The sequence below is a fragment of the Balaenoptera acutorostrata genome, chromosome 1 (genome assembly GCF_949987535.1).
Source record: "Balaenoptera acutorostrata chromosome 1, mBalAcu1.1, whole genome shotgun sequence".
Taxonomy (NCBI): Eukaryota; Metazoa; Chordata; class Mammalia; order Artiodactyla; family Balaenopteridae; genus Balaenoptera; species Balaenoptera acutorostrata.
The window spans coordinates 91,460,571-91,485,078 of NC_080064.1; the positions used below are offsets into that span (position 1 = coordinate 91,460,571).

Consider the following 24,508-nt stretch of genomic DNA (forward strand, 5'->3'; position numbering starts at 1 on the left):
CCTAATTATAGTCCTTAAATTGCTTGAAAGGGATTAGCAGCTGAATTTCATTTTTAGTACAATAAAGACTTAAATCTATCCAAAATTCATTGGCTTCCACATAGGAAAAAATATGAAGCTATCTTTGATCTTTGATGTATCCATCATTTTTTGTTTTAGAACTGAGAAACATAAATGTTTTTGACTATAGAAAAAAGTTATGAAGAAAAGTAATAGAAAAAAATAAAGACCAAAATTTCAGACATTTAGGTTAAAGGGTAAAAATAAAATGTTTGATTCCTTTAGGAAGAAATATTTCTCTCTAGTCATTCTGGTCCATTTTGTAAATAAAAATAAGTCAATGAATACTGAATTGAGGATTGACTTAGGAAAAACAGAAAAAGATAAAAATGTCAAATAAACACTTAATAGAAAATTGTACTCATTCATGTAACGTGTAAAAAGTTTACCATTTTTAAATCTAAACACCACCACATCGCAACTCAATTTAGTAATTAGATAAAAAATTTACCAAATAATCTAGGAATAGTTTAAAGTTGTGGGTTAAATAAATATCTTCTTTTACTCAAAGCACTTGTTAAAATGCTTGACATTTGAAAGGCAGGTAACTAGGTGACAGGACAATGTATTAGACACAGTATTTAAAAGGTAAAAATTATTAATCAGTGTTCTAAATGTAGCCAGAAACATATAAATGATGCTTGCATTATTTTAAAATCATAGATTAAATGAATCTTATTTCAGAAAGGCTCAATTACCTCCTAGCATACAAGGAAATATATATTCTAGAAATTCAGTGAAATATTATAGGACAAAACCACATAGCAAGCCTAAAATACTGTTGCCACATGATGATGAGTCACAAGTGCATGCAGTTCACATTAGTCAGGAGGGAGGATATTTTTGTCTCTCATTGTTTATCTGTGAAACTTATTAATAAATATATATTTGGGGATTATTATACCCAACCAGGATGTATTCTTATATACTAAACCTGTCTAGCCTGAATGGATCAAACAGGGATAGATAGATGACAAAGATATAGGTAGATAAATAATAGATAAATAGATAGATAATCTCATGTGCATATAATTACCTTAATATTAAAAACCAAAATTTACATATTAAATCATTTAACCGCTTAATGTAACTAGGCAATACATCAAATGCAGCCTTAGCAAAGTTTTATAATTAGCTCGAGGAAAATTAGTACACCAAGGTAAACATGTATTTTTAAAACATCTTCTTTTTGCTTAAAATATGTATATTTCAAATAGTCAAACATAGAATTTGAGTGCATTGAGTGCACGGGTTGAATGGTGCCCCTGCAAAAGATATATCTAATATCCAAATGTTCTAGAATCTGCAACTATTACTTTATTTGGAAAAAGGGGTCTTTGTAGATGTGATTAAGTTAAGGATCTTGAAATGAGAATATCCTGAATTATCCAAGTGGTCTTTAAATCCAATGACAAGTGTCTTTATAAGAAGAGAAGATACAGACACAGAAAAAAATCCATGTGGAGAAGGGGTCAGAGATTGCACACAAGCCAAAAAGTGCCTGGGGCCACCAGAAGATGGAAGAGGCAAGGACAGATTCTCCCACAGGGCTTTTGGAGGGAGCATGGGCCTGCTGACACCTTGATTTTAGACTTCTGGACTCCAGAACTGTAACAAAGTCAGTTTCCATTGTTTTAAGTCACCAAGTTTGTGGTGATTTGTTACAGTAGCCCTAGGAAACAAGTTCTGTGGAAATGAGGGAAAATAAAGAGGATGAAAGAAGAGTTATTCTTTCTTTAAAAAAAATATAAGTGGTAATTCAAACCTTCAGGGTACCAGAAAGGAAATCAAAAGCTATTATCCATCACCTGTCATCTACTTAAAACTTCTATATATATTAATATACTGCCCTGGAATAGTCCTTATTCCACTTACAAGGAAGTGTCTGACTGTGCCTTCCTTTCATGAGTTTGTCTCCAAAATACTCCAATCCAAACTCACCTAGGATCTCTGAACTCTCTGCACTCCAGGTGCCCACACCGCCTCTGACTTTCCCTTATAAGATTATATTTTAAGGATTCATCATCTCTATATTACAGACTGAAAGGTAACCATAGATGATTAATTTTAAGTGTATCTACAAAATGCTGATAAACTGTAAAAATCAAGCTAAATATTTTACCTTTGGACCTTGTCTTCCTGGATATCCTGGTAATCCTGGAACACCAAGTTTCCCCTAAAGTTAAAATAATAATAATAATAATAATAATCAATTCTAAGATGAATTAAGTTTAAATGATGCTTTTAGTCATTTTTCTAGAAGTTAGAACCACATATTTGCACATTTGAAAGGAAGATTTGCAAGTTTTTGCCATTCTTTACTTTCATTATATTTCTTAATTTGAATAGGGAAAAAAATGTTGCTAATGTTATAATGTTCACTAACTTAACCTCTGTTGTCTAAGTGGCAGTGCCTTCTTTAGTGACATCGAACACTGAGTAAAAAGAATTCTAGGACTGTTTGTGAACTAAAGAATATACTAAGAAATCACCTAAGTTTTATGAACATTAAATACTATTTAAAATTAATGGATGTAGTTAGAACTGCATGTAGATCTTATCATTCCAACTAAAGGTAATCTATTTGATAAAATTATTTCATTTCTCACTGTAAATATAAAGCAAGCAATCATAAGTTAACTTTTTTTTTGCTGAATAAGGAAAGTTTAAATAACTATACTAAGAAATTTGAACCTGATTTTTGAGCAAAGTTTCTTCTTTTATTCAAATGTCTGAGTAAATTGGGTTAATAAATACCAAATGGTGAGAGATACAGCTAAATAATGATTTTTGTGGAGTGTTAATTCTTACAGGTGGGAACTTGCATACGCAGCTATTTTATTCCAGTGCAATGAGATTACCTCTCAATCTGAAAGTGCTGAAACAAATGATAAATTACAGTGAAGCCCAAAGATATACAACAAATACTAAGAGGTTTAAAATGCTAAACTAATGAAGTTGGCCCCCTGAACAAAGCATTAATTTAAAAACATGAGTAGAGAGAAAATAAAATTAAAATAAATGAATTGAATAAAATATGTTTGTGGAATTTTACTGTGACATTTTCCTTAAGACCTTATGAAAGCACATTTCATATATAAAATATTATTTATCAAAGTCTTAAACATTAACAGACACATAGTATCATTATTTCCCATGTGCATTTTAAGTGAAATAAGAATAAAAACAAACAAGTTCAAATTACTATATATAAAACATTAATAGATGAGCAGGATTTTATGAAAAAATAAATATTTTACTGGATGAAGCAAGGCAAGAAATTAGGAATATACTTTATGACCTTGTTATTATAGGTTGAAGTAAACAGTTGTCTGATTCATGATCAACATTGCATAGGTAAGCAGTCTTCAGATGGAAGACATTCAAACAAGCCTTAAGAAGCATACTTATAATGATGTCCCCTTGGATAGAGTAAGTTATCACAGCTTGTTTTATGCTACTGATTTCAAGGTTAATGAAATGCTCTAATTATTATCAGAAAACTTTTGTAGTCTATGTTAATTACTACATTAGAATGTAAATTCATTCATTTTAGAGTCATTTAAAAATAAATCCAGACAGAAAATTTCTTTGTATTTTCAGTGTGGTGATAAGCAACTTCAATAAAAGGGAAAATACTAATGAAAGGTGAAAGATGAAGCACTGCGGGGTAAAGTCCTGATGCCTCAGAATAGTTTGTGGGACCGTTTACACAAAATACAGTGGGGTTGAGAAAAGAGGAAGGTCCTGGAATATCCTTAACTATTGGCAAGTGAACACTTTAAGTAGAAGGGTCATAGGCCTTGTAAGCGCTTGTTCCCCCAACCCTATCTTTTCCCTCTGTTGCCTAAACACGATGACATTATTCATCAGTTTACAAACCGCAACTGAGAGTATGAAACTGTAGAAGAACTACTATATCAGATGACTCATAATGACATGAGGAAATGATTTTTTATTTGTCTAGTCACAATTATTATATAATCCTTATATATTTTCCTTCTGGGACAGGAGGGTAAGGGGCAGAGATGACAATTTTCTTACATAGCATGGAATTTCCATATTTATAGAATAATGGCATGCTCAATATAAAAACTGGAGAATAGTCATCTTTACAAAAAAAAGGAAATCATTTGATTTATATCACCTAGAGATAATTATTATTTATATTTTCCTTCAGTGTACATAATCGGAAAGCACTTGTCATAGATATTTCTAGTTTTGTCTTAATTTAACTTCAGGTTCATTATAAGACGTTTACAATATCACTAAATATTCTGCGAAGGTATAATTTTAATGTTGCCTAATGTTCTATCTAAATGTAAGTATAATGATTGCAAATATTTTTTGACATAATGCATATAGCCCAGTGGCTCTTAAAGCAATGAATATTAATATTATCTGGGGATATTTTAAAACATAGTGATGCTTGAGCTAACCCCAGATTAAAATTAAAACCTTTTCAAGTTTGGCCTGAACATCAGTATTTTTTAAAACATTTATCCTGTAAAAATATATGTTTATGTGGAAAGAGTGAAAAAAGGACATTTTGGTTTGAGGGCCAAAGATGATTCAAGTTGTTCTAAAATAATAAGTAGACCATCTTTGATTGGTTCTTTCAGCCTTCATTAATCACGCTCAAATTCTGCACTTTTAATATAGAAGAGCATTAAGAGTGGTTGATTCTACATGGCCAATGGAAGCAGAAGGGACTAGAAAATAAGGAAGAGTGAAAGAGGATAAATGTGCCCGTCTCATGATTATACATCTAAGTAGTAATATGGATATGAAACTGAAATTCAAAAAATTGAAACTCAATAAAACCCCCTAGATTTACATCACAGATGATTAAAAACACCCTAAAATGACAGTGAAGCATCATCTACAAGAGGACCTGTGAATTTAAAGTTGCTCCCTAACCTTCTCTCCTGCTTGACCAGAAGGACCGGGGTCTCCGGTCGGACCTGCTCGACCTTTGGGGCCTTCAGGGCCATCTTCTCCTCTTGGACCTAATTGACCAACTTCTCCCTGAAACACAAAGTAACAACGTTCTTATAATTTAAAATATCTTGGAGACTGAATGGCAGAAGTTATAGTCTATCAAAAAGTTATATTCTTCAACTCTTGGTTTGTTTACTAACATATTACATATGACAAAGAGGCTTGAAAGTATTTGATTTCATCAATCTTTCAATTAATAAATAAACTACTCAATGCAGTCTGAAAATTGAAAAACTACAGAAGCCCTATGCTACCATGTATCACATTAAATTAATTTTAATACATTGTGTTGCAGAAAGAGAGAGAGAGAGAAAAAATAAATAAGAATCAAAATTAGATACTGTTGGTTGGCTGAATATGCTACACCAAAATATGCCACTTTGGCATAAGGATTATTTTGAAATGAAGGCAATTGAAAAGAAGCAGATACAAAAGAAGTTCTCTACCCACCCCATACTTGCTTAAAAGCAGGGCACAAATTTGCAAAGGTGTCTTTCCTCCCCTCTCTACTAGAGCGGACAAAAATGAATCACTAGTGACAACTAGACCCTTACCAGTCCAGAGCCAGAAGCAGGTACCAGTGGAATCTATCTATGCAACAAACTTTACAACTAGCCTTTATTATATCATTAGTTTCCCATATATCTGCCTTCCCACAATTTACAGTACTAGAAACTCGTCCTTTTCCTGCTCAAAATTTATTGTTCCTTTACTAAAATGCTATACAAGCCCCAGTTCTAACCATTCTTTTTAGTTACTCGTCACTGAGTGTTCCCATGTATAATCATGATACATATGCTAGCAAACTTCTGTTTACTTTTCTCTTGTTCATCTGTCTTGCGTCAGTCTAATTTTACAGGGCACCGGCCTGAGAACCTATCAGGGTAATAGGGAAAATAATTGTTCCTCCCCGATGACAGCAACTTTAGAAATCACCGTTTGGAACACAAGAAAAATGTCTCTATTTTAAACTTGGCTTTCGCATTTAAGGTATTAGGAACTGGAATGTGTAAGTTATTGCCCCTATCCTGGACACAGGCTTTCTATGCATTTTAGGAAAATCAATATTCTATAGTATCCTTTTTTGCTTAAATTTATTAGATACTATTATTATGCTAGTTATAAAATAAATCTTCCCAATAAAATTTAATTTACTTTAGGTGACACAATTTTGTTTTCAAGATACTCATTAACAGAAAAACAGTGTACTATTTCTACATTCAAAAATTCAAGACAACTATATAGTGAACATTCATAAAAGTTGCAGATACAGTTTCCAGGCAGCATAGCTCACTATATGTGAACAAAATTTAAAACAAATCTATTGAATTAATTATATAAAACAATTTGATCATCATTTTAGAAAATATCTGTAAACAATAATACCATATATATAATATACTATATATTATGTATATATATTTTATATATATAAAACTATGGATGTTCTGGGACATATAGAGATTTAACATAACATCTAAAAAACAACTGATACTATATTATTTCTACAAAAATTAAAACACCTAATCTTCATATAAAAATGGAAGTGAAAAATATCACGGGTAGTACATTTTTATTTATCCTGTGTTTGCAATATTTAATTATAAGAATAAACACACAAATGTATGTACTAGTGCAAATGTCTTTTTACTTACTCTGTCTCCTTTAAGACCCATGTCCCCTTTGAATCCTGGAAAACCATCTTCACCCTAAAAAGTATAAGGAATAAAACAAGTGTTTAATCAATTGTTTCTATGGATCTAAAATACGGCTATACAAATTATGAGTACTGATAATTAGGAAAAATTGTTCTGAGAAACATGTACCTTAGTTGTGAAACCTCCTCTTCCCTATTTTAACCCTTTATCCCCAGTATCCTCCAATTTTCCCATAATTAATGTCTCTAAGTTACCAGAAAAGTTTTCACAAATGTGTCCATTGAATCTTCTCTATCTTATGGGGGGGGGGCGAATAACCATTTTATTATAACAACATGTATCCTATGTTATTTGAACAAAGAAAAAGTAAAAATTTAATTAATTATATTAACTTTAGATTACAAGAACTCTGGACAACCAAATAAAATGTCTTTAATTTACTGATATATAACTAAGAATTTTATATCATTCATTTTGTCTCCTGTGCTTTAAATAAATGTCTTCTGACTCAACTTGTTCTCTAATTACAATCTCTCGTCAGGTGAAGAATAAGCAAATTAATATTATCCTTAACGTGTAAATAGAGATTGCTTATCGTCACATCATATGCACAAACCAATGATGCTGAAAACTGGGCATCCTTTAGCAAAGAGAGGAGAAATTTTGACTATGAAAATATTTCCTGTCATTTTTACTATATGCAGACTTTTAAGAAATAAGCTTCATCAATAACCTTCCTGTCTCTTAATTTCAAGAAAAAAATTTAAATTCCTAAGGAATAATCATTCATGTATTCAATAGCATTAATTGAGCAATAACTCTGTTCAGAGTATTGTGGAGCAGTTTGAAGTTTTTGTTTTATCAATAATTTGTATAAATTTTGGTACAGATGGAATAGAATGGGTGTTTAGAGAAGAAAGACATGAGGATGATGATAATGATGATGATGTGTTGTGCTGGTGCTGGTTCTGGTGAGGCAAGAAGTGAATTTGGAGATTTGAGGGGGCAGTTGGTACCTTAATTAGTAGTTGGAGAATAATCATTCATGTATTCAATAGCATTAATTGACTTGCAGAGTTTGAGAAAAAGACATGTCAGGCCAAGTCTGAGAACAGAGCTGAGAAGATTAGTTCCTAAGCTTCCACATCCTGCTGCCAAATGACCTCTACAAAACACAAAACTGATCACATCTATTTTTGCTTTAAAATACTTCAATGGTTCCAAAGTGCTAATGATGAATATAAGCTGCCATCCCACCTCTCCTTCCTACCATGATCTAGGCTTTGCTCATCTCTATAGTCTTATCTTTGGTCTTAAATCCCCTCTCTACTTCCATCCAACACCCTGGGACTGATTTTAGAAATACTGAATTACCTGTATTTCCATTTGTAATTCTTGCATTGGTTAACTACTTACACATACACACACATCTGCAAATCCTTTACCTTCTCTGTCTACCTGGTGATACTTTCCTCTTCTTTTAGGATTTAGTTCATGATTCTGCTATGAAGTTTTCCATGACCTCAATCTTTCCCCCTTAAAATTAACCTCTTTGTCCTGTGTGCCCCACTGAACATTTAGCATTATAAGATAACATCCTGCACTTAATAGATCATAGGTCTCTTTCTTTCTACTAAATGGTCAAAACCAAGAATCATGGCTAATTGACCTCTGAATCTCTAGTGCCTAGTACATTTTGACCCTCAAAAATCATGATATTTAATAAACATTTATTAAATGTCCATTTGGAATCATCCTTGCCTCAGTGCTAGTTTGGTAAGGTATGCTAAGGTCCAGAAAATATCAGGTTATGATGGATATATGAGACTTAGACTTGGAAAAGGAATCCAATCTGATATCCTATCTAAACATAAGAATTCTGACAGGTCTAAAAGTTTTGACACAAGCATAATGTTTTCAACTTTCTGGCCACAAAGTAGGCTTGTGGAATTAGGATTCTCTCTGCACTGAATGCGATTGGGCAATAGCAGAGGCTTAAAAGCTGAAAATGACCACTTAACTTCCTATTGACTGGTGTCTTCATTACTTTCTCCCTAGAGAGAAAGGTAATTACACAGTTGCCAAGTTTAGTTTAAAAAAAATACTGCACTCTATGTCTAAAATCAGTAACAGTTTTTAGGATATTTTTTCTGGGAGAGATTTGTTTTTTAAGAGAGCATATAGTGGACTAGATGATATTTCTGTCCAAACTTTGTTTTCAATACATTTGCAATTTAAAAATAAATTAGATGACTCAAGTTATTAAGAATATCCTTACAATAAGGGACATTTTTTAAACAAATAACACTTTCAAGCTACTAAGCTTTCCAGTCCTTAAATTATCAAGTCTGAATTAACATTTTTAAAAAGTAGACAGATTTTTAGAAAACATGTAAAAGAGGAATTCACCTGTGCCACTTGGTTAACTGGATTATGTTGCTTAAGTTCTAAGGAACAAATCTGAGTCTAAACAATGGAGAATTTTATTCTAGTTAGGGTACTAACTTGGTATTTCACCTTTGGTTAATTAATATTGTTATTCATAAAAGAAAATAATTTCAACTTCCTTCTTCATCTCTTACGAGATAAATGGTCAATTATAATATATACTCAGAAAAACAAAATAACCAATAATCTCAAATTGTTTTCCTACATATAAGCAATATACATTTATTTTTTTCCTGAGTAGGTTTTTCCTCACATATATCTCATCATCTATAATTTTATTTTCCTTTGTCATTTGCTACTACCCCCTTTTCCAAAAAGTTCATAACTTTCCCACCCCAATTAAATGCCTTTCCTTTAAACACTGCCTTCCCTAAAAATCCTTCGTGGGCACTAATTCCAGAGAAACAATTTGAATTGATATTTAAATGTATTACCAATAAAAACTGAGATTCCAAATTCCAAACTGAGACAATATATTTTTTTGCATGGGCAACTTGTAAGTAATTACAAGTTCAACACTGTCCAAACTACCACTGTGCTAGCTCAGTAAGACACGATACCCTGAAGTTCATCCGTGATGACCAAGATGAATTGGGATTCAAATCAAAGTAGCTGAGTTAATTTAAAATGCATGACATTTTTTCACGCAGTAGAATTGTCAATATAGTTGCATACCTTGACAATGCCTCAGTATGTAACCTATTTATTCTTTTCAGAAAAATAAAATATAATGTATATAATAAGTCCATCCCTTCTTGTTATCTATTCCTGACTGATATCAAATCTATTCAAGGTGTTTTTGATAATATTATGACTGTGGGAATAAACAGTTATCCTTGAAATCAAAATGAGTATTGCATATATTTCTCACCAAATCTACCAACATTTTATACTTAACCTTGTTTTATAACATGAAATATAGTAAGAATTAATGCAATACTGATTCTGAGTAATGTTATTCCATTTCAACACAATCATCGAAGGATTTGGGAGCTCTACATTTAATGTTAAACATTTACATGAAAAAAAATCTCAATTTTGTTTTCTTCATCAAATTAAACTATAAGCACTCTTTAAAAGAGTGCACATTCTTTCAGCCACCTTTACTTGGCTTTAATCTTAATTTCCTTCTAATTAAAGCTTTTGCTGTGCATGCAGTATCACATATGAAGACTTCCTCTTCCCCCAGTTGATTCATGTTACTTCTAACTTTCATATTTTGCACTTCATTTCAATTTATAAAATTTGGGGATTTTAGTAGAGAAAAAAATGGAATAAACATTCCTCTGTTATGCATATAACTGGATCCAATCCAAGCATAACAAACCAATCATAAGGCCAACCTTATAATTTAGAAAAGTTAAACACATGTAAGAAAAAAAGGGATGCAGGGTTGATTCTATTTATGACATACTTTTTTTTTTTTTTTTTTTAAATAATTTAGTCCTCACCCGAGGATATAAGACTTCTAAAGTATCCAGGATATAGAGTACAAAATTAGACTTGCATTGTTTGGTACATAAGTAATCACTCAATATATTTGAGAAATGGAATATCTGTTCAATAAATTTAAATTTTTTATACAATAGGTATATAGCAATTAAAATCACCTAAATAAATTATGTTTTACCTTTTCACCTTTAGAGCCCTTGAGACCTCTGACACCATCTGCTCCCTATGGAATAAATTAGAAGGATTAAATAACTACAATATTTTACATTGAAATTAAATAATGTAGGAAAAAATAATATTTACCTTTACTCCTCGGGGACCAGGGTAGCCAATGGGACCCTGTGGACCCGGAGGACCCTGAAAAAGACCATTGCAATTTAAATACATTATGCACTGAAAGTGCCCCTCACTCACAACATACTATAATTTTACCAAATAATCTATAAGAACATGGTATTTTTCTACTTCTGGTAAAGATTTCTTTGGTACTTTATCGTTTGTGTCTAAAGTCAGATATCATGACAAATCATGTGATGAGCACTACCTACTCCAAACTTATATATTCATGCAAAAAGAAAGATAAATATTATGAATATGTGAAATAATATAAGTAATTATATAATTAATAACTGCTTTTCTAAGCCTGAAAAAATCTGATGCCCTCAATGTCTACAATAAACAATTATAGATTAGCCAAAAGGATAAATAACTTCTAACCAAAAACTAGCATTAAATTTATTGCATACCAAATCAAAACTACAATGAGGTATCACCTCACATCAGTCAGAATGGCTATCATCAAAAAATCTACAAACAATAAATGCTGGAGAGGGTGTGGAGAAAAGGGAACCCTCTTGCACTGTTGGTGGGAATGTAAATTGATACAGCCACTATGGAGAACAGTATGGAGGTTCCTTAAAAAACTAAAAATAGAACTACCATACGACCCAGCAATCCCACTACTGGGCATACACTCTGAGAAAACCATAATTCAAAAAGAGTCATGCACCACAATGTTCATTGCAGCTCTATTTACAATAGCCAGGACATGGAAGCAACCTAAGTGTCCATTGACAGATGAATGGATAAAGAAGATGTGGCACATATATACAATGGAATATTACTCAGCCATAAAAAGAAATGAAATTGAGTTATTTGTAGTGAGGTGGATGGACCTAGAGACTGTCATACAGAGTGAAGTAAGTCAGACACAGAAAAACAAATACCGTATGCTAACACATATATATGGAATCTAAAAAAAAAAAAAAAAATGGTTCTGAAGAACCTAGGGGTAGGACAGGAATAAAGACACAGAGGTAGAGAATGGACTTGAGGACATGGGGAGGGGGAAGGGTAAGCTGGGATGAAGTGACAGAGTGGCATGGACATATATACACTACCAAATGTAAAATAGATTGCTAGTGGGAAGCAGCTGCATAGCACAGGGAGATCAGCTCCGTGCTTTGTGACCACCTAGAGGGGTGGGATAGGGAGGAGGGGAGGGTGACGCAAGAGGGAGGAGATATGGGGATATATGTATATGTATAGCTGATTCACTTTGTTATACAGCAGAAACTAACACACCATTGTAAAGCAATTATACTCCAATAAAGATGTTTAAAAAAATTTATTGCATTCACATCATCAAGAATATGATCAAAATTATATATTTTCCATGGCTGGCTTCATTTCACTAGTCTACCTAAAGGAAATAACGTATAATATACAATAGTATATAATATACAATACTAATGTTGATTATTTTAATAAGAATCCAAAATTAACAACTCTAGATAAAAATGATCTTACCCTGCTACTGTAATCCAAAATAGTATTAACATTGAAAGCTTTTATTTTGATATTTTATTTAGATATTTTGATAATCATTGCTCTTACAATTTAGTCTCCTCTTATGTAAAGGTTATCAGAAAGTAATAAGTATAGATAAAATTCAAGTGACATAAACACTTTAATGATATTCAGTAGTTCTTGTCCAATTTCATTATTATTACTTATGGTCATTTATTCCACAGATATAACATAGGCAGAATGTGGATTTATTTCTGATCATGAGAATATTTTTTAAAAAACAGAGAATGCTAGTCTAATTGATCAAATTGCCAATGCAAAATTAAATGTTATCTAAGACACATCTTTTTTATACCCTAAATAAAAAGTAACTATAGAAACATGATTTATATCTAAATGTTAGCAAAAATTCTTTCGAAAGTAAAGACATATTACAGGTAGAGAATAACTATTTTCTGGTACTTAGTTTCCAATATTCATATCCCTAAATGATCATCGAAGTATATGATGTATATATATATAGATATATACACACACATACACATATATATATATATTGTAGAAATGATCAAAGTAAGGCATTTTCTCTAGAGGATAAGGTGACAATATTTAAATGGATACTTTGTAACATACCAGAGAACCCTTTTCTCCAGACTGGCCTTCTTTTCCAGGATGACCCTACATTTATCAAAAATATAGACTGGTGAGATGCAATATTAATAGTAATTTATACTATGAAATTGTTCCCTTTTTTCCCATCTGTTTGAGGTTTTACTCTTTATGTTTCAAAATATATTGCACATTTTGCATCAGTGTATATGGCTTTAAATAACACTGGAAACTGTGGCATTTGGAAAGAAACATAATAAGTTTATATTGCATAGGTATAAGTTTCATCAACTACATAATATACTTGAGCGAGAGCTTGGGAAAAGCACATAAAACATACATATTATTCATCAACAATTCAACCCCAGTCTCATTTAGAGTCTTACATAAAGGTGTTTCAATCTAACTTCTATTTTACATATTGATCAAATAATCATACACACATCTTTAAAAAGCAACTAAAACATGTGGATGGGATATTTTACAATATAGCAACATCATAAACACTAATGGTATTTGTAATCAAGTTATCGAGAGTCACTAAATATTGCGTAAAAACAAACAGCTCCACAACAACTATACTCAATGAAAACAAGTAGTTGCAGAATGAAAATTTTGTACCCTAGCTCTGAGTAAGTAGTTTGAAGAGAAAAAAATAACAACTGTGGGAATTACATAATTACATTATTTATTACTATGTGATAAGATATAATAAACTTTGCTATATTACTAGAAAAGTAGGGAATCCCTGAAGGCAGAGGAATTTTCATGTAAGATGTCTGAGGAAACTTACAAAAGGTGAGGAATTTCACCTGGACTCTCAAGAAACATGTTCTTTGAAAAGGAAGAGAGAATGGAAAAGTGTTTTCTATGAAAAGAAAAGGACATAACAAAAGGTATAGCAATAGAAAATGTAAAGCATGGTAGGAAAATATGAGATTCTGGCCTAGAGTGGTCCAAAGCCCACTGGGAGCTCCTTAAAGAGTTTGCAATATGGAAGTGACATGATGAAATAGCATTTTAGAGAGATCAATGTTTAATTACTGGCTCGATTGCTTTTATTACTGAATTCTTACAATCACTTCTAAAGCACATGTAAAATCTACTTTTGAAAATAACATATAGAAATTTTAATGACCAGGTAACTATTACTTACAGGAGGCCCATCAGCACCAGGAAGTCCTCCGAGCCCTGGTTTTCCTTGTGGTCCCTAATCAAATAGAGAAAAAGAATATTTTCATTTAAAAATTGAAAATAATGAAAAGTCTGACTTTGTACATAGGAATATACAGCCAATAAAATTCTTAACTTGAGTCACTGGCTTTCATCTATAAGCAACAAACATCTGAATACTTTTTAACATATTATGTAGAAGAAATGGTATATAAAGATAGATGAAAACCAAATTTACCATCTGTCAAAGACATGCTAGTTTTCATCCTGCTTAGTAGTCCTAAATGTGTCTTTTTTAATTAACAAGTTAGTTTTTGCATACCACAACAAACTGGAACTTATAGAATAAAAAGGAAAACAATATAGGTCAATATACAATCAATATACATTGATTTATACCATTGAAAAAGCAAATATTGGCTATTTCCATCAATGATGTTAATAAGTGCCAATTCACAGGGAACTATATTCAATACCTTGTGATAAACCATAATGGAAAAGAATACGAAAAAGAATGAACTAAATCACTTTGCTGTACAGTAGAAATTAATACAACATTGTAAATCAACTGTTCTTCAGTAACTATTTATTCAACAGATTAATCTGTGTTTAATCACAGGGGATTTAAAATATCATTTAATTTGATCATTGGTAAGGTTGAAACATGCTAAGAATGACTATTACAAGAAGTAGACCCTTCATCAGGAGAAAAATTGGCTTTCTGCTTAGAATAATTAACTTTATCAAGTCTTCAGAGCCTAAGCCATTATTGCTTACTGGTCAAGTCATTAGCCAGAATTTAGCAACAATTAAAAGGGCAACGATATATCAGCAAGCCTAGATGCTGGATGTAGGAGGATTTTTCCATTCTTAGAAAGTATTTAGAAAAAGCATTGTATTCATATACATGGATAGTACAGAGTTTAACTAGAAAGCCTCACTTAAATCACTTAAGAAGAAAGTCTCACTTAAATCACTACGGAACAACACACAAAAATAAAGATAACATTTAAATTGAACAATCTGGACTTTATAACTGAATTTAATTGCATCTCATTTACAGGATTTAAAAGATTCAATTCCCTTCACCACTCTGCAAAGTCATATACAGTTAAGTAATCTAACATTATGAAACAACTGTTATAAAACTTGTTTTTTTTTATGGCAGTATTTTGCCTTTCACTCAAATTATTTTTTCGCTCTCAGGAAATAGTCTTATTTCTTCAGAACAAAATGTAGATTACAAAGGCAAAACTATTCCAGTAATTATTATTATCAGCAGATGTGATATTTCTGATTACAAAGACAAAACTATTCCAGTAATTATTATTATCAGCAGATGTGATATTTCTAAGACAATGACCTGTGTGCAATACTACATGGATTTTATGTTGTTGCTATATATTTAAGGGTAGATGAGAAATACTAAAACTCTTGTACTATAGGATGATTTTTTTAATCAAGTTAAAATCAGTCCATCTTTTTTAAAATGGAAGCTCCATGACAGTACAATATTTTGTCTGCTTTCTTAACTGCTTGGTGTCTCCCTACAGGAATGGGAACAAAGTTAAATGAATGAATGCCATATTTTAGATGTTAATAAAATAGTTAAAATTCATTGTGTCTCTATGCACTATGTTAAGCAATATATAATATATATATTATATATATTTATATGTATAGTATCCATTTTAAGTCTCAAGAAATTCCATGAAATATCAGCATCAAAGAGCTTGAGTAATTAACTAATGTTAATACATCACAGAGTTGAAATATAAATGAATCCAGATCTGTAGCCATATCGTCAAAGTCCTTGCCTTTAACTAATATATATTTTGTGTCTTGCTATTTCTTCTTTAGCTCATATAGTTATACAATACCATTTGTTTTCTGTAAAGCCATTAACATATAAGTGATGTAAATTCTGAAACCATAAATTAAATCATAGGACTTAACAGTATATTTAAGTTATCAATGTGTCAGGAAAGCAATATAGTTGTCATCCATTTTAGTTAATTAACTTGAACTTTATAAAATCTTTTATCACAAATATAATAACAGCATAGGCTATGATAACTTAGGACAAAAATATAAAAGTTATTGGGAATTAAAAATATATGACATTACTTAAATTATATTTAATTGTGAGATTATAGCATGATCCAATTGAAAACATTATTCACCAAGTTTTGAAAGACAAGGCTCTTGAGCCAGAATAAACAGACAGTATATCATAAAGAAAATAAAAGTAATATAGATCCAAAATAAACTATATACCATAAATGCAATATAAATAAAATGCATTTTCTTCATGTTCTTGAGTTTCTTTCTCCTTTTGATGGAAAGAGGCTGTCTTTGGACTCAAGAGCTGGATATGTTCAAAGCAGAGAAAGAAGCAGCTTGTGCTTAAAGACAGCTCTCTTCCTACCACAAGAAGTGCAGTGAATCAGATTCTATATTTTACTTGTGGCTCAACAAAGGGAATTCAGACATACCAGCTTTCCTTAAAAGCAAATTCTTCCTAGGAATCCAGTTCAGAGATGATAAAATTATTGTAGAAAATTCAATAGGCACATGCCTCAAGTGCAATTTATGATTATGATGAGCTAATCTGAAATATGTTAAGAATGGTCCAGATTAAAATCTCTGATCTAAAGCAAAGATTTTAAATCACCTTTGGTACCTAACATCTTAAATAAATAAACCATTTTCAAATAGCACTCTAATACTGAAAGCATATGGAAAATATGCACAGAGAAAAAGTACTTTAAAGATCATTTAAGTTTGATATGCTAATTCTTAACATTAATAATAAGTAACTTGGTAAGAATGTTACCAAAGGATTTGAATATATATTTTACCAAAGAATATACAGAAAAGGTCAATAAGCACATTAAAAATATGCTCAGCATCACTAGTGATTAGGGAAATGCCAGTTAAAACCACAATAAGATACTATTTCACACCAACAAAAATGACCATAATCAAAAAGAGAAGCAATATAAGTATTATTGAGAATCTAGAGAAACTAGAATCCTCATAAATTGTTGATAGGAAGGAAATATGGTATAACCACTTTGAAAAACAATTGGAAACTTCTTAAAATGTTAAATATAAATTTACCATATAACCCAGCAATTCCACTTCTAAGTACCTACCAAAAATAAATGAAAACATGTCTACACAAATACCTTTTTACAAATATTCATAGCAGCACTATTCATAATAGCTGAAGAGTGTACATAACTCATATGTCCCTCAACTGCTGAATAAGTAAACAAAATGTGGTCTATTCAATCAATGGAATACTATTTGGCAACAAAAAGGAGCAAAGTGCTGATATATGCTGCAATATGGATAAACCTCAAAAACATTATGCCAAATGAAGCCAGACACAAATGTCACATATTATATTCATTCATATGATTAAATTAAAATATTAATTTCATTCCTATATCTTGTTCACATGAGATGTTCAGATAAGGTAAATCTATAAAGATAGAAAGTAGATCAATGGTTGTCTAGGTTTGTGGGTGGAATGGGGAGTGCAAATTGACACAAGGTTTCTTTCTGGGGTGATATAAGTATTCTAAAAATGTGATTGTGGCACAACTCTATAAATTTACTAAAAATCATTGACTTGTACACTTAAAATGAGTAAATTTTTAGGGTATGAAATTAACCCCAAGAAAGTTGTTAATTTTAAAAAAATTGCATATTCATAGAAATCAACAAAAATAAGAAAAAAAATCATATTAGAAAGAATTAGGTAACACTGTGCTGTAACTATAAGGGACAGGAAATATTACTTAGGGAATCTGTCAGAGGAGATAGGGACAAAAGACATCTCTTTAATTAAAAACTTATTCTTGTTTTGATCCAGACATTGAGTTATTAACAAGAACATCATTTGCCATTTATACATGAGAAATGGTGGCAATAATAACGTCACAATTTTCCCTTAATTAGACCTTGCTAAAAGCCTTTTGTCACAAGCAAACCTAATTACATTTTTTAAATAATGAGAAATAAAAGGAGAACCAAAATAAAGAGAAAACACTCACTCATATCAGTACGTTTCTGAAATTAATATAGCTGAGAATGTCACATTTGGAAGTTATCCAAATGGAAACTCTGTGAAATTTTATCATTTACAGTTCAGAGACATATGAATGACTGCTGCTCACCCTGTACTTTCATAAGTTAATTCCAGATTAATTCTTTATATGCTGAGACATTTAAATATCTTATCAAAAACAGAAGGCAGGCCTTATACCTCCCTAAAGTTGACAACACAAGCTTGTTTACCAGACATTACTAGAACAACAGAATAACTTACTTTTTCACCAGGAGGACCAATTGGACCTTGTGGACCAGGAAGACCCTATTTTAAAAGAATTCATTTCGTATGTCAAGAATCACATCACAAGAATACAGTTTTAAAATAGTAAACGATTAGCCCTCTATTTTACATGAAATGATTTATGAGAATCTATATATATATATCCCCCCACATTCCCCAGAAAGTTTTGCAACACTATGAGGAGTTTTACATAAGCTACTCTTCTGGCGATGGATATGTAATGTGATCCTATTCAGAACCCTCCTGCAGGTGTCCTGGCATTCCATGAACACCGAATGACTCATTTTTCTCTTGGAAGAAAGAGGCCTCTGCAAATTTGCTCAAATTTTTTTAACAAGGAAAAAAAAAAAAAAAAGAATGATCTTCCTATATTCACAATAAAAACTCTTAGCCCTACATAGAAAATTCTGAGGCTGTCAATTTTCTTGTATAAAGATACCATCTTACCCCATTATCTCAAAAAAGCTGTGACAGTTTAGACTTACTTGAGGTCCTGGATTCCCTTGCTGACCTGGAGGTCCAGGCTCCCCTTGGGGACCCTGTCATAGGAAAATATAAAGAGTCTTAAATAAAACTATTTCACATAATAGGTTTTTTCTTCTCAATTGAAAAACAGTCCCCAAATCATGTTTCCCTATAGAGAATCTGGAAAATCTTGCAAAATATTAATGCTGGCAAAAGCACTTGGCAACACATTGTAAGAAATTTTAATTTTAGATTTAGCAAGAAAAGTGGTTTGTTAGTACTTAGATTACAGAAACAAGTTATCTTATGGATATTTTCTACATACCATGTTCCCTTTTGGTCCTGGGGGGCCATCTACACCTGCGATACCCTTCAATGACGAAAAAAATATGCATGAGTGTTTACAAGTTCAGATGCTACAACGGAAAATTTAGAAGACTAACCTAAGAGCATGACACCCAGTAGCCTAGGTTGACTAAAAAATCATTTTAGAACTTAATGGAAATGAGGGAAAAAGCAAGGTCTATACTCTCCTCTCCATGCCCATGGAGACAACCTAACAGCATTTTCCACTGCGTGTTCAGAATTTGACATGAAACAATAAAATAGGTAAACTAAAAGGAAGAGAAAGGAAGCCAGTGGAGTGGGGTATGCTCAGTTAAACTGATAGGCAGCATCATTAGGCCTTAGAATATAACAGAGCAGTAAACCCTTGGCTGTCTACTGAAAGCTTTCACAGCCTCCTGGCTTTAAAAAGTCTGGCAACAAGCTTTCCCTAAGAAATCTTGAATGTTTTCAACAATACATACAGGCTGTCCTGTAGGTCCTGGAGTTCCCCTTGGTCCTAGCAAACCTCGTGGACCCTAGGAGGAAAAGAAAAACACATTCTCATAAGAAATGTCTTCAAAACATGCCTCTTCCTTTGAATAAATTTTAATGTAATGTTTAGATTAAAATATTTGTTCATCTTTTTTTTTTTGGTTCATCTTCTTTTAATGGTGTTTAAAATGCCATTTTTATGTGACACAAATATCTAGTGTTTATATTGATCCCAAAGCCAAGATGGATAAGAAAGTCTTTAATACAGCCATATCTTTGATTTTATAAATGTATATATGAATCACTTGGGAAATTTTAAAAATAGGAAATATTTTAATGCTTTAAATAAGTCACTTTTGTGTCATTTTTTTCCAATTTGAATAGCAACACTGAATCTTATTAAATCTTGTTATTCAATAAGATAGACTACACAAATAGAAGAGTCCTGATTCTCATTTATTTTACATTTAAGTAAATTCCATCTTGAAAGAATATTCTACTGAGAGAAAGAAACAAACAGCTGGATAACTATATTAGCAAGATTAGAGAAACCATTTGCTTGATTTTTAAAATTATTATGACAATTAATTTCTTCTTCTTCCCCCTCCTCCATTTGTTCCTCCTTCTTTTCCTTCTTTAGAAAAGTGAATACAATGACTTACTGTCATATTCACTTGAGCTACTATGACTTTTAGTTGACAGGCTCTATAATGTGGCAAACTAGGACTAAAACTAGGAGGCCTGCTTCTAGTCTGGTTCTTTGATTAGCTAGCTTTGGGTAAACCTTTCCAATTCAGTTTCCTCATTTATAAAAATCAGTGGAAAAAAGGATATAATCTAGTAAATTTTATAGTTCTATCTGGTATATACTAAGCACCTCATTTTTGTGTTTCTTCTGATAATAAGATTAATTTATCCTAAACACATAAATAGATTCTAGAGCTATTGATGATATAAAAACTGAAACAAAACAAAAAAACAGCAACAAAAACCAGGAGGTTTTTGCCTGACAAGATGTTATATCCCACAATTTTTTCTCTTGATTTTCTAAGACTTTTTCTTTAACAAAAGAAGAGCTCTGAGTATCATTTTTAAATGTTTTTTCACATAACAATTACCTGGTTAGCTTAGGCAAGATGGCAATAGTCATCTGAGTTTATTATTGACTTTATATATGTTAACACCAATCACTATTCCTTCAAAACGGGGTATTATTTAAAAAGAAAAAAAAGAAAGTTGCTTACAGCTTCACCTGGAAGACCCCTTGGTCCTATTTCTCCATCTTCTCCCTGTCATGGACAAAATGAATGGGAGAGTGATGCAATCAGACAATGTAACATTTCAGCATGATTTTGTTCTATGTTTTAATTTTAAATATTTCTTAAAAGAAGTGAAGTTTAATATACCCGCATTCCATCTTCGCCAGGAGGACCAGGAGGACCTTGGGGACCTCGTTCACCCTATTAAATAAATCCAAGTATAAGTAGAACACGAAATAAACTAGAATGTTTGTCTATCCTACAGCTATCCTACCAAATATAACGGAACATTTGCAGAAAAAACTTATGCTCTATTTTCCCTCCTCAAAACACTTCAAAGATAAATCATAATTTTACATTAACTGGTGTTATATATTAGTATGCTAGGAAAAATGTTCCCTCAATTTTGAAAACAAAAAGGTTTAAATGAAATTCCCAAATAATTTTCAGACATTTAATTATTACAAACTAATAGAAAAGTATTCTGCTGAAGACTGTCTTAAACATGGATACACTTTGCTGATTTTTATTTAATTCACATTTTTTCTGCTTCTAAAATAATTCTTATTAAAACAGCACAGTTCTAGAAGACTAAAGAAGTTTTTGGATTTTTTAGAAAACAAAATTATATATTTTTCTCAACATGTGATAGGCACACACTAAATATCTTGTTAGACATTCATAGTGCTTTCTTTTCTTTATCTTTCTATTTCTTTTATATTCTCCAATTTCCTAATGGTTGTCCCATCTTCCTTCTTAACTTTTGGAGAAGAAAAATGTGAAGATCCAAAGCTGATCTTTTTTCGAAAGACCACATCTTTGCTTAATTTCCCACTAAAAATATTGACTGGATTGCCGTTCAACATTGTATTTTGTTTAGCCTTAGTGAATTATAAGCTCTTGCACTGGATTGCAAACTAATATTATCACAAAGAAGTAGCCTGTGGTGTCTCAATCTACTGGAGCCATCTAATTAGTATAATAAAATACAGTGCCCAGTATATTGTTATATTAATGACAAACTGCCTATAGATGTCCTCTTTTGAGTATATTTCCACAGACAAAATGTAAGAAGGAAATTGAGGCAATTATCAAAAAATTAGAGGCAAAAATTAAACCTCCACACTTGTTCTATAAATGTATTTTCCATATACATGTACATAAAGATTCCACTTCAACTTATGTTTGTGTAAAATGAGTATTTTAATGTCTAAAAGAAATTAAAGAACTTATATGAGTATCACACATATAATTCTACTTATCTTTCTTCAAATATCTAGTAGATGTACTAATTTACATGAGTTCACAAATACTTAAATTAATTTTCTTCTTATATCTTAGTGTATCAATATTTCGTAGTATTCCTGTATTATCCCAATATAAAAAAGTATAAAATGTACAGAATGGTATATCTTACCCTGTGACCCTTGTCACCTGGCAGACCTGGAAGTCCATCAAATCCTCGATCCCCCTGTAAAATCACCATCATCATCATCATCAATCATCATCACCACCATCACCATCATCATCAAATTCCCAGCCTATTTCTGTACTGTAATTTGAGTGTGAAATATTCTTTCATATCAAGAAACTCTATTTTAAAATATAAAAATTTCAGGGGTGAACTGAGATACGAGATCTGAAAATACAAATGTATGAGATGAGCTCCCGACCTTGGCCCCAGGTTCTCCTGGCATTCCTCTTCCTCCATCAGCACCCGGACGACCCTGATAATACCAAGAACATGACTAAGCAAAAGGGATTCCAAATAGCACAGATTAAAAAAAAAAACAAAATAACTGATGATTTCAGATGCCCTCAAAATGTACAATGAAAACTAACCATACCCTTTTTCCAGATTTTCCTATTGGACCAGGAGGACCTTGGACACCACGAGGGCCCTATACAAAACATCATAATTAATTAATTTTATAGAATTCCTGATCAATAAACTTAATCACATCAAGAGAAATGGCTTTAGAAATTTATATCTTCTTAGCTTTACCGTAATCATTTTAACACAAGAAAATTATTTCTTATGTAAAAGTCTAGATAAAGCAAAAAGACAAGAGAATCGATTTTTCTAAATGGTTTCTTGCCAAAAAAGAGTCATGCTATTTTCTTAAGTTTATATAGACATGCGATTACATTTAAACAAAAGGCATGTGAAGTGCTATTTTAAGCTAAAAAAAATCCTCAGTTGCTAAATATGTTCTCAAAACCTTGCAGTTTTACAGTTCACTTGACTGAAAACACTTCCATTTTATTCCTCTTCTCTTTGCCTTCACCTTTCTCTTCATTTTTTGGAGATCCTATTCTAGATATTTATTCTTTTATTGTAGGTATCACATTGGATTATAATTGTCTTTTTTTCATAGTTGAATCTCCCATTAAATTGTTAACCACTGTGATTTTGGACTAAGTCTTTTTCTCCGTTATACTCCCATAATTTAGCATAGTGCCTGGTACATATTTCTTTCAACCATCTACAAAATCCTGGAGGATCACTTGGCAAACCTTAATTCAAATTATTGACTGGCACCATGCCATGTCAGATTAAAGATTCTCAGTATCTTTCTTGAAGCAGTATAATACAATGTTATATCAATATACAATGTCTTATTTGTGAATTAATATATGTGTTTTTTAAAATAAAATTACACAGCTAATAATAGATCAAATATAGATCCAGTAAAAATAGTATATAGGCCTTTGTATTTAATTAACTATACCCCTTTTTAAGTTTAAACAATATGCATATAATGAGTGAGGTAGAAAATATAACACATATTTGAAATTACAAATAATTCTTATGATTGCTGTGAAATGTTGATTATAGAAATATGAAATTAAGGTTGCCTAATAATTAGAGGTTAAAAGAATATAGCTTTAAAAAAAAATATTGCAGCAAGAAAACTCTATCCTATACCCCATCTGGAAGGCAAGGAGCAATAATAACAGGACAAATCTTGTTAGTTTTTAATGAAAATGATCCTTCATTTGATATTGCATCTCATTGGAGTTAAGAAAAACTGCAAAGGCCATGAAAACTACTGCAGAATGTTTTCAGATTCATCTATTTTGTCAAGAGGTGAGTCTGACCCAAAAGTTCATAAACTTTGCAAAAGACATATCAATATTTTTATGCAATTCTCAGTTAAGGTAAAAATGTTTTCCATCTCTTTATGGCAACATTTAACAAGCACGAAAAAGAAGGTTGCCACATTCTGTGTCACCCAAATATCTTTCTAAATTTGGGGGGGATTTTTTCTCATTTCAGAATAAACTGTGGTGCATCCAAACAGGGGAATATTATTCAGCAACAAAAAGGAATAAACTATTGATGCACTCATCAACTGCAACAAATCCCAAAGGCATTATGCTGAGTGAAA

At 31.6% G+C, this 24,508-nt stretch overlaps 1 protein-coding gene across 1 annotated transcript in view; it reads right to left on the bottom strand.

The window, feature by feature from the left end:
* COL11A1 (collagen type XI alpha 1 chain) overlaps positions 1–24,508 on the bottom strand; it is a 214,494-nt gene that overhangs the window by 87,222 nt on the left and 102,764 nt on the right. Inside the window, exons 16-31 of the mRNA XM_007169509.2 lie at positions 22,964–23,017; positions 22,790–22,843; positions 22,534–22,587; positions 21,264–21,317; positions 21,102–21,146; positions 19,848–19,901; positions 19,364–19,408; positions 19,059–19,112; positions 18,550–18,594; positions 14,194–14,247; positions 13,062–13,106; positions 10,923–10,976; positions 10,798–10,842; positions 6,717–6,770; positions 4,981–5,088; positions 2,183–2,236 (exon numbers count right to left, since the gene is read on the bottom strand). Of these exons, the coding sequence (XP_007169571.1) occupies positions 2,183–2,236; positions 4,981–5,088; positions 6,717–6,770; positions 10,798–10,842; positions 10,923–10,976; positions 13,062–13,106; positions 14,194–14,247; positions 18,550–18,594; positions 19,059–19,112; positions 19,364–19,408; positions 19,848–19,901; positions 21,102–21,146; positions 21,264–21,317; positions 22,534–22,587; positions 22,790–22,843; positions 22,964–23,017 (873 nt within the window). The remainder of the gene's footprint in view (positions 1–2,182; positions 2,237–4,980; positions 5,089–6,716; positions 6,771–10,797; positions 10,843–10,922; positions 10,977–13,061; positions 13,107–14,193; positions 14,248–18,549; positions 18,595–19,058; positions 19,113–19,363; positions 19,409–19,847; positions 19,902–21,101; positions 21,147–21,263; positions 21,318–22,533; positions 22,588–22,789; positions 22,844–22,963; positions 23,018–24,508) is intronic.